At 57.9% G+C, this 14,859-nt stretch overlaps 1 protein-coding gene across 1 annotated transcript in view; it reads right to left on the bottom strand.

The window, feature by feature from the left end:
* Window positions 1–1,263: 1,263 nt before the first annotated feature.
* Window positions 1,264–14,859, bottom strand: part of WNT3A (Wnt family member 3A) — an 84,171-nt gene continuing 70,575 nt past the window's right edge. The window contains exon 4 of the mRNA XM_064279806.1: window positions 1,264–1,743. Coding sequence (XP_064135876.1) covers window positions 1,264–1,743 — 480 coding nt within the window. The remainder of the gene's footprint in view (window positions 1,744–14,859) is intronic.

Consider the following 14,859-nt stretch of genomic DNA (forward strand, 5'->3'; position numbering starts at 1 on the left):
GGTGGGGCCACCTGATTGGTGGCCAGTGGAGGGGCCTCTTCCATTCACTGGCTGGCCAGGGAGTGACTGAGTCAGAGATGTGAAGAGTAGAAGGCCTGCTGGAGGGTCCCCAGGACCAGAGCCAGGGGCAGGCAGGTCTGGCAAACCCCAGCCTCAGCAGCAAGCAGGCCCTGGGATGGCTGGAGTTGCGGGGTTGCTGGTTATCCTGTGAGGAAGACTGTTCCACTTCAGGGTCTCTATCTGCAGCAGCCATTGGCCTAGGAGCCCATGAGCCCTTCCAGACACACAATCCAACCCAAAAGCGACCTCAAAGACAGAGTGATGAAATGAGGAGAGGCCTGGCCAGTGGCTCAGGCCAGCAGCTCTGGGTGGTCTTGGAGGTCTGGACCCCCCTCCTACCTTTCTATTACAAGGACCTGTGGGAGAGGTGGAGGGAGGGGATGGGGCAAGGAAGGAGGAAGGGGATGGATGGAGACAGGGGCTTCACTCTCTTCTTGCTGCGGTGGGGTGCAGGTGGGGAGAAATGAAGGCAGGGAAGTGAGAGGGCCGGCTGGCAACGGGACTCCTGGTAATTGCAGAGGGAGGGCACAGCACAGGAGGCTGAGAACAGGGACCCGGTGGGGGGTGGGGTGGCTGAGGGACACAGTAGGAATGGGCTGGTAGTTCGCTCCTGACTAAACCTGGGTAGCGGACCAGCAGAGTATGTAAGGCAAGGGTCCGAATTCAGAGGTCAGAGCCCCTTCCTCAGCCTTCCTCCCCCAGGCCCCTTCGCCTTCCCCAGGGGCCGGAGGTCTGCTCCTGGGGCGGAGGCACAGGAAGGGAAGGGTCTGCCCTGCAGGTTTCAGGCCTTCCCAGGAGGGGGTCTGCCTTCCAGAGGGATACATCAGATTCCAGGCAGAGTGAGAGGTCGCCCCTGCTTGCCAAGCCCTGCCCAGCCCAGGGCCCCGCCCTCGCCGTGGAGCCCCGCCCACTCGTCCCCGCCCCCAGGCCCCCACCCCAGACCCGCGCCCCACCCTTTCCTGGGCTCCTATACTCCTGGAGCCCGCCCCCCCGGCCCCGCCCCACCTGGGGCCCTGTTACCGCCCACAGAGCCCCCTCCTGGGGATCCGCCCTAGCCCCAGCCTCCCCCGGCCAGGAGCTGCTCTCCTCCCCGGGGCCCCGCCCCTCTCTGGAGCCCCGCCCCTTCCAGGAGTCCCGCCCCAACCTGGCCGGCGGGCGGGAGAGGAGGCGCCGGGCGGGTGCTGCAGGCTGGGGGCCTGGGCCCTACTTGCAGGTGTGCACGTCGTAAACGCGCGCACACTCCTGGCAGCTGACGTAGCAGCACCAGTGGAAGACGCAGTGGCACTTCTCCTTGCGCCTCTCGGTGCGCGTGTTGTGGCCACGGCCGCAGCAGAGCAGGTCACAGCCGTCGATGCCGTGGGAGCTCACGTTGCACGTGCGGTCGCGGGTGCCGAAGGAGCCGGTGTCGGGGTTGGGCTCACAGAAGTTGGGGGAGCTCTCGTAGTAGACCAGATCGCGCTCCGTGGGCACCTTGAAATAGTTGTAGCGCGGCCGCAGGGTCTCCACCCAGCCGCGGGACTCGCGGTGCTTCTCCACCGCCATCTCCGAGGCGCTGTCGTACTTGTCCTTGAGGAAGTCACCGATGGCGCGGAAGTCGGGCTGCGACCACCAGCAGGTCTTCACCTCGCAGCTGCCCGACAACCCGTGGCACTTGCACTTGAGGTGCATGTGGCTGGCGATGGCCTGGAGAAGCGCACAGCGTCAGCAGGCCACCCTCATGCCCCGTCCCTCGGCGCAGGTCACATCTCCATCACGGCCGTGCCCCTCATCTGCTACCCTCTGACGCGGGCCTTCATCTTCTTCCCAACCCGCAGAGATCCTCCGGCAGAGCCGGTGCCCTCGCAGGGCCCCAGCACCTTCCTTCCTGCGTCCCCGTCCTTCCTTCCTGCGTCCCCGTCCTTCCTTCCTGCGTCCCCGTCCTTCCTTCCTGTGGTCCCCCCTTCCTTCCTGCGTCCCCGTCCTTCCTTCCTGCGGTCCCCCTTCCTTCCTGTGGTCCCCCCTTCCTTCCTGCGTCCCCGTCCTTCCTTCCTGCGGTCCCCCTTCCTTCCTGCGTCCCCGTCCTTCCTTCCTGCGTCCCCGTCCTTCCTTCCTGTGGTCCCCCCTTCCTTCCTGCGTCCCCGTCCTTCCTTCCTGCGGTCCCCCCTTCCTTCCTGCGTCCCCGTCCTTCCTTCCTGCGTCCCCGTCCTTCCTTCCTGCGTCCCCCCTTCCTTCCTGCGTCCCCGTCCTTCCTTCCTGTGGTCCTCCCTTCCTTCCTGCGTCCCCGTCCTTCCTTCCTGCGTCCCCGTCCTTCCTTCCTGCGTCCCCCCTTCCTTCCTGCATCCCCGTCCTTCCTTCCTGCGTCCCCCCTTCCTTCCTGCGTCCCCGTCCTTCCTTCCTGCATCCCCGTCCTTCCTTCCTGCGTCCCCCCTTCCTTCCTGCGTCCCCGTCCTTCCTTCCTGTGGTCCCCCCTTCCTTCCTGCGTCCCCGTCCTTCCTTCCTGCGGTCCCCCCTTCCTTCCTGCGTCCCCGTCCTTCCTTCCTGCGTCCCCGTCCTTCCTTCCTGCGTCCCCCCTTCCTTCCTGCGTCCCCGTCCTTCCTTCCTGCGTCCCCGTCCTTCCTTCCTGTGGTCCCCCCTTCCTTCCTGCGTCCCCGTCCTTCCTTCCTGCTGTCCCCCCTTCCTTCCTGCGTCCCCGTCCTTCCTTCCTGCGTCCCCGTCCTTCCTTCCTGCGTCCCCCCTTCCTTCCTGCGTCCCCGTCCTTCCTTCCTGCGGTCCCCCTTCCTTCCTGCGTCCCCGTCCTTCCTTCCTGCGTCCCCGTCCTTCCTTCCTGTGGTCCCCCCTTCCTTCCTGCGTCCCCGTCCTTCCTTCCTGCGGTCCCCCCTTCCTGCGTCCCCGTCCTTCCTTCCTGCGGTCCCCCTTCCTTCCTGCGTCCCCGTCCTTCCTTCCTGCGTCCCCGTCCTTCCTTCCTGTGGTCCCCCCTTCCTTCCTGCGTCCCCGTCCTTCCTTCCTGCGGTCCCCCCTTCCTTCCTGCGTCCCCGTCCTTCCTTCCTGCGGTCCCCCTTCCTTCCTGCGTCCCCGTCCTTCCTTCCTGCGTCCCCGTCCTTCCTTCCTGTGGTCCCCCCTTCCTTCCTGCGTCCCCGTCCTTCCTTCCTGCGGTCCCCCCTTCGTTCCTGCGGTCCCCCCTTCCTTCCTGCGGTCCCCCCTTCCTTCCTGCGTCCCCGTCCTTCCTTCCTGCGTCCCCGTCCTTCCTTCCTGTGGTCCCCCCTTCCTTCCTGCGTCCCCGTCCTTCCTTCCTGCGGTCCCCCCTTCCTTCCTGCGGTCCCCCCTTCCTTCCTGCGGTCCCCCCTTCCTTCCTGCGGTCCCCCCCTTCCTTCCTGCGTCCCCGTCCTTCCTTCCTGCGGTCCCCCCTTCCTTCCTGCGGTCCCCCCTTCCTTCCTGCGGTCCCCCCTTCCTTCCTGCGTCCCCGTCCTTCCTTCCTGCGGTCCCCCCTTCGTTCCTGCGGTCCCCCCTTCCTTCCTGCGTCCCCGTCCTTCCTTCCTGCGTCCCCGTCCTTCCTTCCTGCGTGCCCCCTTACTTCCTGCGTCCCCGTCCTTCCTTCCTGTGGTCCCCCCTTTCTTCCTGCGTCCCCGTCCTTCCTTCCTGCAGTCCCCCCTTCCTTCCTGCGTCCCCGTCCTTCCTTCCTGCGTCCCCGTCCTTCCTTCCTGCGTCCCCGTCCTTCCTTCCTGTGGTCCCCCCTTCCTTCCTGCGTCCCCGTCCTTCCTTCCTGTGGTCCCCCCTTCCTTCCTGCGTCCCCGTCCTTCCTTCCTGTGGTCCCCCCTTCCTTCCTGCGTCCCCGTCCTTCCTTCCTGCGTCCCCGTCCTTCCTTCCTGTGGTCCCCCCTTCCTTCCTGCGTCCCCGTCCTTCCTTCCTGCGGTCCCCCCTTCCTTCCTGCGTCCCCGTCCTTCCTTCCTGTGGTCCCCCCTTCCTTCCTGCGTCCCCGTCCTTCCTTCCTGCGGTCCCCCCTTCCTTCCTGCGTCCCCGTCCTTCCTTCCTGTGGTCCCCCCTTCCTTCCTGCATCCCCGTCCTTCCTTCCTGCGGTCCCCCCTTCCTTCCTGCGGTCCCCCCTTCCTTCCTGCGTCCCCGTCCTTCCTTCCTGCGGTCCCCCCTTCCTTCCTGCGGTCCCCCCTTCCTTCCTGCGTCCCCGTCCTTCCTTCCTGTGGTCCCCCCTTCCTTCCTGCGTCCCCGTCCTTCCTTCCTGCGGTCCCCCTTCCTTCCTGCGTCCCCGTCCTTCCTTCCTGCGTCCCCGTCCTTCCTTCCTGTGGTCCCCCCTTCCTTCCTGCGTCCCCGTCCTTCCTTCCTGCGGTCCCCCCTTCCTTCCTGCGTCCCCGTCCTTCCTTCCTGCGGTCCCCCCTTCGTTCCTGCGGTCCCCCCTTCCTTCCTGCGTCCCCGTCCTTCCTTCCTGCGGTCCCCCCTTCCTTCCTGCATCCCCGTCCTTCCTTCCTGCGGTCCCCCTTCCTTCCTGCGTCCCCGTCCTTCCTTCCTGCGTCCCCGTCCTTCCTTCCTGTGGTCCCCCCTTCCTTCCTGCGTCCCCGTCCTTCCTTCCTGCGGTCCCCCCTTCCTTCCTGCGTCCCCGTCCTTCCTTCCTGCGGTCCCCCCTTCCTTCCTGCGTCCCCGTCCTTCCTTCCTGCGTCCCCGTCCTTCCTTCCTGTGGTCCCCCCTTCCTTCCTGCGTCCCCGTCCTTCCTTCCTGCGGTCCCCCCTTCCTTCCTGCGGTCCCCCCTTCCTTCCTGCGGTCCCCCCTTCCTTCCTGCGGTCCCCCCTTCCTTCCTGCGTCCCCGTCCTTCCTTCCTGCGGTCCCCCCTTCCTTCCTGCGGTCCCCCCTTCCTTCCTGCGGTCCCCCCTTCCTTCCTGCGTCCCCGTCCTTCCTTCCTGCGGTCCCCCCTTCCTTCCTGCGGTCCCCCCTTCCTTCCTGCGTCCCCGTCCTTCCTTCCTGCGTCCCCGTCCTTCCTTCCTGCGTGCCCCCTTACTTCCTGCGTCCCCGTCCTTCCTTCCTGTGGTCCCCCCTTTCTTCCTGCGTCCCCGTCCTTCCTTCCTGCAGTCCCCCCTTCCTTCCTGCGTCCCCGTCCTTCCTTCCTGCGTCCCCGTCCTTCCTTCCTGCGTCCCCGTCCTTCCTTCCTGTGGTCCCCCCTTCCTTCCTGCGTCCCCGTCCTTCCTTCCTGTGGTCCCCCCTTCCTTCCTGCGTCCCCGTCCTTCCTTCCTGTGGTCCCCCCTTCCTTCCTGCGTCCCCGTCCTTCCTTCCTGCGTCCCCGTCCTTCCTTCCTGTGGTCCCCCCTTCCTTCCTGCGTCCCCGTCCTTCCTTCCTGCGGTCCCCCCTTCCTTCCTGCGTCCCCGTCCTTCCTTCCTGTGGTCCCCCCTTCCTTCCTGCGTCCCCGTCCTTCCTTCCTGCGGTCCCCCCTTCCTTCCTGCGTCCCCGTCCTTCCTTCCTGTGGTCCCCCCTTCCTTCCTGCATCCCCGTCCTTCCTTCCTGCGGTCCCCCCTTCCTTCCTGCGGTCCCCCCTTCCTTCCTGCGTCCCCGTCCTTCCTTCCTGCGGTCCCCCCTTCCTTCCTGCGGTCCCCCCTTCCTTCCTGCGTCCCCGTCCTTCCTTCCTGTGGTCCCCCCTTCCTTCCTGCGTCCCCGTCCTTCCTTCCTGCGGTCCCCCTTCCTTCCTGCGTCCCCGTCCTTCCTTCCTGCGTCCCCGTCCTTCCTTCCTGTGGTCCCCCCTTCCTTCCTGCGTCCCCGTCCTTCCTTCCTGCGGTCCCCCCTTCCTTCCTGCGTCCCCGTCCTTCCTTCCTGCGGTCCCCCCTTCGTTCCTGCGGTCCCCCCTTCCTTCCTGCGTCCCCGTCCTTCCTTCCTGCGGTCCCCCCTTCCTTCCTGCATCCCCGTCCTTCCTTCCTGCGGTCCCCCTTCCTTCCTGCGTCCCCGTCCTTCCTTCCTGCGTCCCCGTCCTTCCTTCCTGTGGTCCCCCCTTCCTTCCTGCGTCCCCGTCCTTCCTTCCTGCGGTCCCCCCTTCCTTCCTGCGTCCCCGTCCTTCCTTCCTGCGGTCCCCCCTTCGTTCCTGCGGTCCCCCCTTCCTTCCTGCGTCCCCGTCCTTCCTTCCTGCGGTCCCCCCTTCCTTCCTGCGGTCCCCCCTTCCTTCCTGCGTCCCCGTCCTTCCTTCCTGCGGTCCCCCCTTCCTTCCTGCGGTCCCCCCTTCCTTCCTGCGGTCCCCCCTTCCTTCCTGCGTCCCCGTCCTTCCTTCCTGCGGTCCCCCCTTCCTTCCTGCGGTCCCCCCTTCCTTCCTGCGTCCCCGTCCTTCCTTCCTGCGTCCCCGTCCTTCCTTCCTGCGTCCCCCCTTCCTTCCTGCGTCCCCGTCCTTCCTTCCTGTGGTCCCCCCTTCCTTCCTGCGTCCCCGTCCTTCCTTCCTGCGGTCCCCCCTTCCTTCCTGCGTCCCCGTCCTTCCTTCCTGCGTCCCCGTCCTTCCTTCCTGCGTCCCCGTCCTTCCTTCCTGTGGTCCCCCCTTCCTTCCTGCGTCCCCGTCCTTCCTTCCTGTGGTCCCCCCTTCCTTCCTGCGTCCCCGTCCTTCCTTCCTGTGGTCCCCCCTTCCTTCCTGCGTCCCCGTCCTTCCTTCCTGCGTCCCCGTCCTTCCTTCCTGTGGTCCCCCCTTCCTTCCTGCGTCCCCGTCCTTCCTTCCTGCGGTCCCCCCTTCCTTCCTGCGTCCCCGTCCTTCCTTCCTGTGGTCCCCCCTTCCTTCCTGCGTCCCCGTCCTTCCTTCCTGTGGTCCCCCCTTCCTTCCTGCGTCCCCGTCCTTCCTTCCTGCGTCCCCGTCCTTCCTTCCTGTGGTCCCCCCTTCCTTCCTGCGTCCCCGTCCTTCCTTCCTGCGGTCCCCCCTTCCTTCCTGCGTCCCCGTCCTTCCTTCCTGTGGTCCCCCCTTCCTTCCTGCGTCCCCGTCCTTCCTTCCTGCGGTCCCCCCTTCCTTCCTGCGTCCCCGTCCTTCCTTCCTGTGGTCCCCCCTTCCTTCCTGCATCCCCGTCCTTCCTTCCTGCGGTCCCCCCTTCCTTCCTGCGGTCCCCCCTTCCTTCCTGCGTCCCCGTCCTTCCTTCCTGCGGTCCCCCCTTCCTTCCTGCGGTCCCCCCTTCCTTCCTGCGTCCCCGTCCTTCCTTCCTGTGGTCCCCCCTTCCTTCCTGCGTCCCCGTCCTTCCTTCCTGCGGTCCCCCTTCCTTCCTGCGTCCCCGTCCTTCCTTCCTGCGTCCCCGTCCTTCCTTCCTGTGGTCCCCCCTTCCTTCCTGCGTCCCCGTCCTTCCTTCCTGCGGTCCCCCCTTCCTTCCTGCGTCCCCGTCCTTCCTTCCTGCGGTCCCCCCTTCGTTCCTGCGGTCCCCCCTTCCTTCCTGCGTCCCCGTCCTTCCTTCCTGCGGTCCCCCCTTCCTTCCTGCATCCCCGTCCTTCCTTCCTGCGGTCCCCCTTCCTTCCTGCGTCCCCGTCCTTCCTTCCTGCGTCCCCGTCCTTCCTTCCTGTGGTCCCCCCTTCCTTCCTGCGTCCCCGTCCTTCCTTCCTGCGGTCCCCCCTTCCTTCCTGCGTCCCCGTCCTTCCTTCCTGCGGTCCCCCCTTCGTTCCTGCGGTCCCCCCTTCCTTCCTGCGTCCCCGTCCTTCCTTCCTGCGGTCCCCCCTTCCTTCCTGCAGTCCCCCCTTCCTTCCTGCGTCCCCGTCCTTCCTTCCTGCGGTCCCCCCTTCCTTCCTGCGGTCCCCCCTTCCTTCCTGCGGTCCCCCCTTCCTTCCTGCGTCCCCGTCCTTCCTTCCTGCGGTCCCCCCTTCCTTCCTGCGGTCCCCCCTTCCTTCCTGCGTCCCCGTCCTTCCTTCCTGCGTCCCCGTCCTTCCTTCCTGCGTCCCCCCTTCCTTCCTGCGTCCCCGTCCTTCCTTCCTGTGGTCCCCCCTTCCTTCCTGCGTCCCCGTCCTTCCTTCCTGCGGTCCCCCCTTCCTTCCTGCGTCCCCGTCCTTCCTTCCTGCGTCCCCGTCCTTCCTTCCTGCGTCCCCGTCCTTCCTTCCTGTGGTCCCCCCTTCCTTCCTGCGTCCCCGTCCTTCCTTCCTGTGGTCCCCCCTTCCTTCCTGCGTCCCCGTCCTTCCTTCCTGTGGTCCCCCCTTCCTTCCTGCGTCCCCGTCCTTCCTTCCTGCGTCCCCGTCCTTCCTTCCTGTGGTCCCCCCTTCCTTCCTGCGTCCCCGTCCTTCCTTCCTGCGGTCCCCCCTTCCTTCCTGCGTCCCCGTCCTTCCTTCCTGTGGTCCCCCCTTCCTTCCTGCGTCCCCGTCCTTTCTTCCTGCGGTCCCCCCTTCCTTCCTGCGTCCCCGTCCTTCCTTCCTGTGGTCCCCCCTTCCTTCCTGCGTCCCCGTCCTTCCTTCCTGCGGTCCCCCCTTCCTTCCTGCGGTTCCCCCTTCCTTCCTGCGTCCCCGTCCTTCCTTCCTGCGGTCCCCCCTTCCTTCCTGCGTCCCCGTCCTTCCTTCCTGCGGTCCCCCCTTCCTTCCTGCGGTCCCCCCTTCCTTCCTGCGTCCCCGTCCTTCCTTCCTGTGGTCCCCCCTTCCTTCCTGCGTCCCCGTCCTTCCTTCCTGCGGTCCCCCTTCCTTCCTGCGTCCCCGTCCTTCCTTCCTGCGTCCCCGTCCTTCCTTCCTGTGGTCCCCCCTTCCTTCCTGCGTCCCCGTCCTTCCTTCCTGCGGTCCCCCCTTCCTTCCTGCGTCCCCGTCCTTCCTTCCTGCGGTCCCCCCTTCGTTCCTGCGGTCCCCCCTTCCTTCCTGCGTCCCCGTCCTTCCTTCCTGCGGTCCCCCCTTCCTTCCTGCGGTCCCCCCTTCCTTCCTGCGGTCCCCCTTCCTTCCTGCGGTCCCCCCTTCCTTCCTGCGTCCCCGTCCTTCCTTCCTGTGGTCCCCCCTTCCTTCCTGCGTCCCCGTCCTTCCTTCCTGCGGTCCCCCCTTCCTTCCTGCGTCCCCGTCCTTCCTTCCTGTGGTCCCCTCTTCCTTCCTGCGTCCCCGTCCTTCCTTCCTGCGGTCCCCCCTTCCTTCCTGCGGTCCCCCCTTCCTTCCTGCGTCCCCGTCCTTCCTTCCTGTGGTCCCCCCTTCCTTCCTGCGTCCCCGTCCTTCCTTCCTGCGGTCCCCCTTCCTTCCTGCGGTCCCCCCTTCCTTCCTGCGTCCCCGTCCTTCCTTCCTGTGGTCCCCCCTTCCTTCCTGCGTCCCCGTCCTTCCTTCCTGCGGTCCCCCCTTCCTTCCTGCGGTCCCCCCTTCCTTCCTGCGTCCCCGTCCTTCCTTCCTGTGGTCCCCCCTTCCTTCCTGCGTCCCCGTCCTTCCTTCCTGCGGTCCCCCTTCCTTCCTGCGTCCCCGTCCTTCCTTCCTGCGTCCCCGTCCTTCCTTCCTGCGTCCCCGTCCTTCCTTCCTGTGGTCCCCCCTTCCTTCCTGCGTCCCCGTCCTTCCTTCCTGCGGTCCCCCCTTCCTTCCTGCGTCCCCGTCCTTCCTTCCTGCGGTCCCTCCTTCGTTCCTGCGGTCCCCCCTTCCTTCCTGCGTCCCCGTCCTTCCTGTGTGCACCCTTCTGCGGTGCTTCAGATACTCCTGCTGCGGTCTCCTCTGCCAGAGCCGAGATCTCCAGAGGGGAGAACACGGACTTGTAGAGGCCATCTCTGTATCTTGCCCCTTTCACTGAGTCTAGTTCTATTAGTATGGAAGGATTGAACGAGTGAAGAGAGGAACTCTGTACAAGATAAAGTACAAGGGAATTGCTCCATAGAAGCATGGGAGTGGACCAAGTCAAGGCATTGATTCTGACTGGGAGGATCCAGGGACGCTGCCCAGAGGAGGACTGAAAGTGCTGGGCAGACTTGAGGACGGAGAACTGAGTATGGGCAACAGGGATGGCTTGAGCAAGGCACCTTCAGGGCCCAGGGGCTGTTCAGTTTACCTGGACTGTAGAGGGTAGGAAGGGGAGGAGGGAGGCCAGCAATGGGAGAGGAGGCTGTAGGAGCACTTTGGGGCCTGATAGTGACCAGACTGGAAAAGCCTGGAAGTGTGTGTGTTTTTTCCCATGGGCAATGGTGAAGGGCAGGCTTTCTTTCTTTCTTTATTTGAAGGACGTGTTGGGGGTCGGGGCAGGGGGAAAGGGGCATGTGACTTAATCAGACTGTCTAGTACTTCGCTGTCCACCATGGCAGCCACTGGCCCCATGTGAGCACCTGAAATGTGGCTAATCCAAATTGGGATGGGCTGTAAATGCAAACTGCATGCCGGATTGCCAAAATTTAGTATTAAAAAAAAAAAAGAATATCTTAAAAAATATCTCATTCATGATTTTTATGATGGTTACATTATCAAAATTATAAGATTCGTATATACTTGGTTAAATAAAATTTGGTATTAACAGAATTTCTAGTATTAAACTACTGAGATTACTTATGTGGCCCCCATTATATTTCTACTGCACAGTGCTGGGCTATGGTTTCTACTGGGTCTTGGGTCCAGATCTTGTGTCTACCCCAGCCCCTTCTCTCTGCTGTTTCTTGAACCCCTACTTCTCCTATTGGTCCTATTTCATAAGCATCTGAAAAACATACTACCCCCCCTTCCCCGCCAAGTCCCCAAAAACCCAAGTCCAGTTGTATCTAATTTCCATGTGCCTGGGCTTTTCCAAAGAGGAGCAGCCACTTCCCATCTCTGTCTCCTCAACCTCTTTTAGTTTTAATTTTGATCAAAGTTATATATGTGCATAGTTTAAAGAGTCCAACAGTTACAAAGACCTGCTAAGGAAAGCAGGAGGTCTGCCCCCATGCTCATACACAGTACTTTTCCTGATCCCCCAGGCAGCCCCTTGCAACTCTTACACCTAACATGCTTGTTTTACTTCTTCATTTTTCAATGTTAGGCATTGTCAGTTGACGTCTCACCATGAAGATGGGAGTTTAGCTCTCTTTCACCACTCCACCACTTTGATGAACACTTCCCAATCCCCCACAATGCTGCCCTAAAAACTATAGCATTATTTCGGTTAAATCAATATTCAATCCTGACAGTATTGGAGCTGAGCCATGTGATATATTCTTATGATACTTACTTTCTTACACAACTTTTTATTGTTGCTGTTTTTAATGTACTTATCTATCACTGATTCACAGGAGCCCTGGTGGTGCTGTGGTTAAATGCTCAGCTGCTAACTGAAAAGTCACACTTCGAACTCACCAGCTGCTCTGCTGGTGTGGCAGTCTGCTTCCATAAAGATCACAGACTTGGGAACCCTATGTGGCAGCTCTGTTCTGTCCTGTAGAGTTGCCATGAGTCAGAATTGACTAGATGGGAATGCGCTTCAGATCACTGATTCATTCCCAAACTCTCCCTTGTCTAAACATTTTCTTTAAGACATTTGAATACATCAGGTGTTGGATCATTTTCATTTTTTTGGAGACAACTTTTAGAGATGCCTCCTAGTAAACTTTGTGAAATGTGTATGTCTGGAAACAAATCTTTTCTACTACTCTATTTAATTGACAGTTTATCTGTGTATACGGTTCTTGGTTTAAAATAATTTCTTACTGACTGAAAGCAGCAGTCAAGAAGTCAAACGACATATTGCATTGGGCAAATCTGCAAAAGATCTTTTTAAAGTGTTAAAAAGTAAAGATGTCACCTTGAGCACTAAGCTGCGCCTGACCCAAGTGATGGTATTTTCAGTCAACTCATATGCATGCGAAAGCTGGACAATGAATAAGGAAGACCGAAAAAGAATTGACGCCTTTGAATTATGGTATTGCTGAAGAATATTGAATATACCATGGACTGCCAAAAGAATGAACAAATCTGTCTTGGAAGAAGTACAGCCAGAATGATCCTTAGAAGCAAGGATGGCAAGGCTGTGTCTCACATACTCTGGACATGTTTTCAGGAGGGACTTCATGCTTCATGGAGAAGGACTTCATGCTTGGTAACGTAGCAGGTCAGCGAAAAAGAGGAAGACCCTCAATGAGATGGATTGACACAGCGGCTGCAAAAATGGGCTCAAACAGCAGTGATTGTGAGGATGATGCAGGACCAGGCACTGTTGTGCATAGGGTCGCTATGAAATGGAATAAACTCGACAGCACCTAACAACAGCCCTCAGAATTCTAGATGCATTGCTCCATTTTCTCCTATCTTTCATTGTTGTTCCTGAAGGCTTATGCTATTTTGATTCTTGATTCTTTGCATGAAACTAGAATTTACTCCTTGAAAGGGTGGATGCTTCTTCTTCTTCTTTTTTTTTTTTAATTTGCATTGTGCTTTAAGTGAAAGTTTACGAATCAAGTCAGTCTCTCACACAAAATCTTATATACACCTTGCTACATACTCCCAATCGCTCTCCCCGTAATGAGACAGCCCCCTCCCTCCCTCCACTCTCTCTTTTTGTGTCCATTCTGTCAGCTTCTAACCCCCTCTACCCTTTCATCTCCCCTCCAGACTCGTGATGCCAACATAGTCTCAAGTAGGGTGGGTGCTTCTTCTTGGAAGGCTCTGGATCTTACAATAGTGTGTCTTCCGTTCTGGGGCATTTTCCTGCCTTATTTCTTTGCTGATTTCCTCCTCTTTGTGTTCATCGTTTTCTCTTTTGGACAGATCTTATAAATTTTCTGTTCTCTTCTACTTTTAATCTCTTTGTCTTTGAGATAGGTGTCTCAACCATCTTCCAACTTTTCCGATGAGATTTTTGTTTCTGTTATTTTATTTTGAATTTCTCAGAGCTAAAAAAAGCTTTTTTTTTGGTCCTCTGAATTTTTTCATGTATACAATGTTTTCTCTTGTTTCTGTTTCCCATGAATTTTATTTTTGTCTTTACCTTTGTTGATGTTGTTATTAAGGCTTTCTTTCACTGTCCAGTGGTCCTTAGCTGCCTGTGTTGTTGCTGTTGTTAGGCGCCTTCGAGTCGGTTCCGACTTATAACGACCCTGCGCACAACAGAATGAAACACTGCCCGGTCCTGTGCCATCCTTATGTTCAGTTTGTCATCTTTAACTGGAAGTCTCCATTCATTCATCAATTCTAGAATTTCTATATAATTATATTCCAAATCTATTACATTCTTTTTATAGATTCCAGTTCCCTGTTGAAATGTTCAATATAGGATTTTAGCTTCACGAAGTAAGTATACTTTTTTCTCATAATCTGTGTCTAATAATTCTAGTATCTGGATTTATTTCTGTTGTTTTTGCTGGTTATCGCTCACTGTGTCATCAGCTCGTGTGACAGGTTATCTTTGATTATGTGTTGGTCATTGTGCTTGAAAAAATTATTTGTAGAAATATTTTGGAGCTTAGAATAAGGTTATCTCCCTCCAAAGAGAATTTTGTCTGTTTTTGCCAGGTGTTTGGGGATACCAGCAATCTGGGGTCACCTGAATCCAATTTCAAGTCTTGAGATTTTTGTAGCCTGCACATGTGCACAAGTGCTGCTCTGCTTCTGGATCTCCTTTACACTGAGCTCCAGCCTAAACTGAGGAGTGATTTACCAGACATCATACCCTTCTTGGGCCCTTTGGCTCTATGAGGCTGCCAGAGTGCTGTTTAACTTCTATACTTTTTCCAGTTCAGCAAAGGTACCCCTGGACAAAAGCTGCTCCAGGTACCAGGCGTAGGGTCCTGTCTTCTCTGGAATCTTGGAATCCTCACTATATAGTCAATTATTTGGTACTTTATTGAAGTATAATGGTGGCACAGTGATTAAGAGCTCGGCTGTTAGCCAAAAGGTTGGCAGTTTGAATCTACCAGCTGCTCCTTGGAACCCCTATGGGGCAGTTCTACTCTGTTCTACAGGGTTGCTATGGATTGGGATCTACTCCACGGCAACAGGTTTCTTTTTTGGTTATAATAAAACATGACAGAATTTCACAAAATTACCAGCCCCAGAACACCAGCTCTTCAGAAACCCCCATAATGCTCTCTCCCAGTCATTATTCCCTCCCCATCTCCTGGGCATAGATTCTAATACATAGATTAGTTTTGCATTCTATGTTCTTTATATAAATGGGAACATAGAGTATGTATGCTTTTGTGTGTGGGTTACTTCACTCAACAGGTATATGAGATTCATTCACACTGTTGTGTGTTGTTGTGGATCATTCATTGTCATTGCTGTATAGTATTCCATTATGTGATTACACCATAATTTATGGTTAATGAGCCTTTGGTAGTTTCTGGTTTATGTATATTACAAATAGGGCTACCATGGGTACTTTAGTAGGTGTCATTTGGTGAACATATGCGTGCATCTCTGTTGTATATGTACTAGTGGTGGAATTGGCGAGTCATAGGGTATGCATAAGATCAGCTGTATTAGATACCGCCCAACACTTTTCCAGAGTGGTTGTATTGATTTATCCTCTCACAGCAGTGTTATAAGAGTTCCAATTACTCCGAATCCTTGTCAACACTTGGTATTTTCTGTCTTTTTCATTTTAGCAATTCTAATGTGTGTGTAGGAGCCCTGGCAGCACAGTGTTTAAGAACTCAGCTGCTAACCAAAAGGTCGGCAGTACAAATCCACCAGACAATCCTTGGAAACTCTTTGAGGCAGTTCGACTCTGTCCTGTAGGGTTGCTCTGAGTTGGAAATGACTTGACGGCAACAGATTTGGTTTTGGTTTTCGAATGTGTGTACTGATATCACATTGTGGTTTTGTTCTGCATTTCCTTGATTTCTAATGATGCTGAGCACCTTTTCATATATTTATTGCCCATTTTGATATTTTGTTTTTTGAAGGGACTTTCGATTCTTCAGCCAATTTCTCCATTGGGTTTTCTTTTCCTTATTAATTTGTACAGTTCCTTTTATATGATTGCTATTA

The sequence above is a fragment of the Loxodonta africana genome, chromosome 2 (assembly GCF_030014295.1).
Source record: "Loxodonta africana isolate mLoxAfr1 chromosome 2, mLoxAfr1.hap2, whole genome shotgun sequence".
NCBI lineage: Eukaryota > Metazoa > Chordata > Mammalia > Proboscidea > Elephantidae > Loxodonta > Loxodonta africana.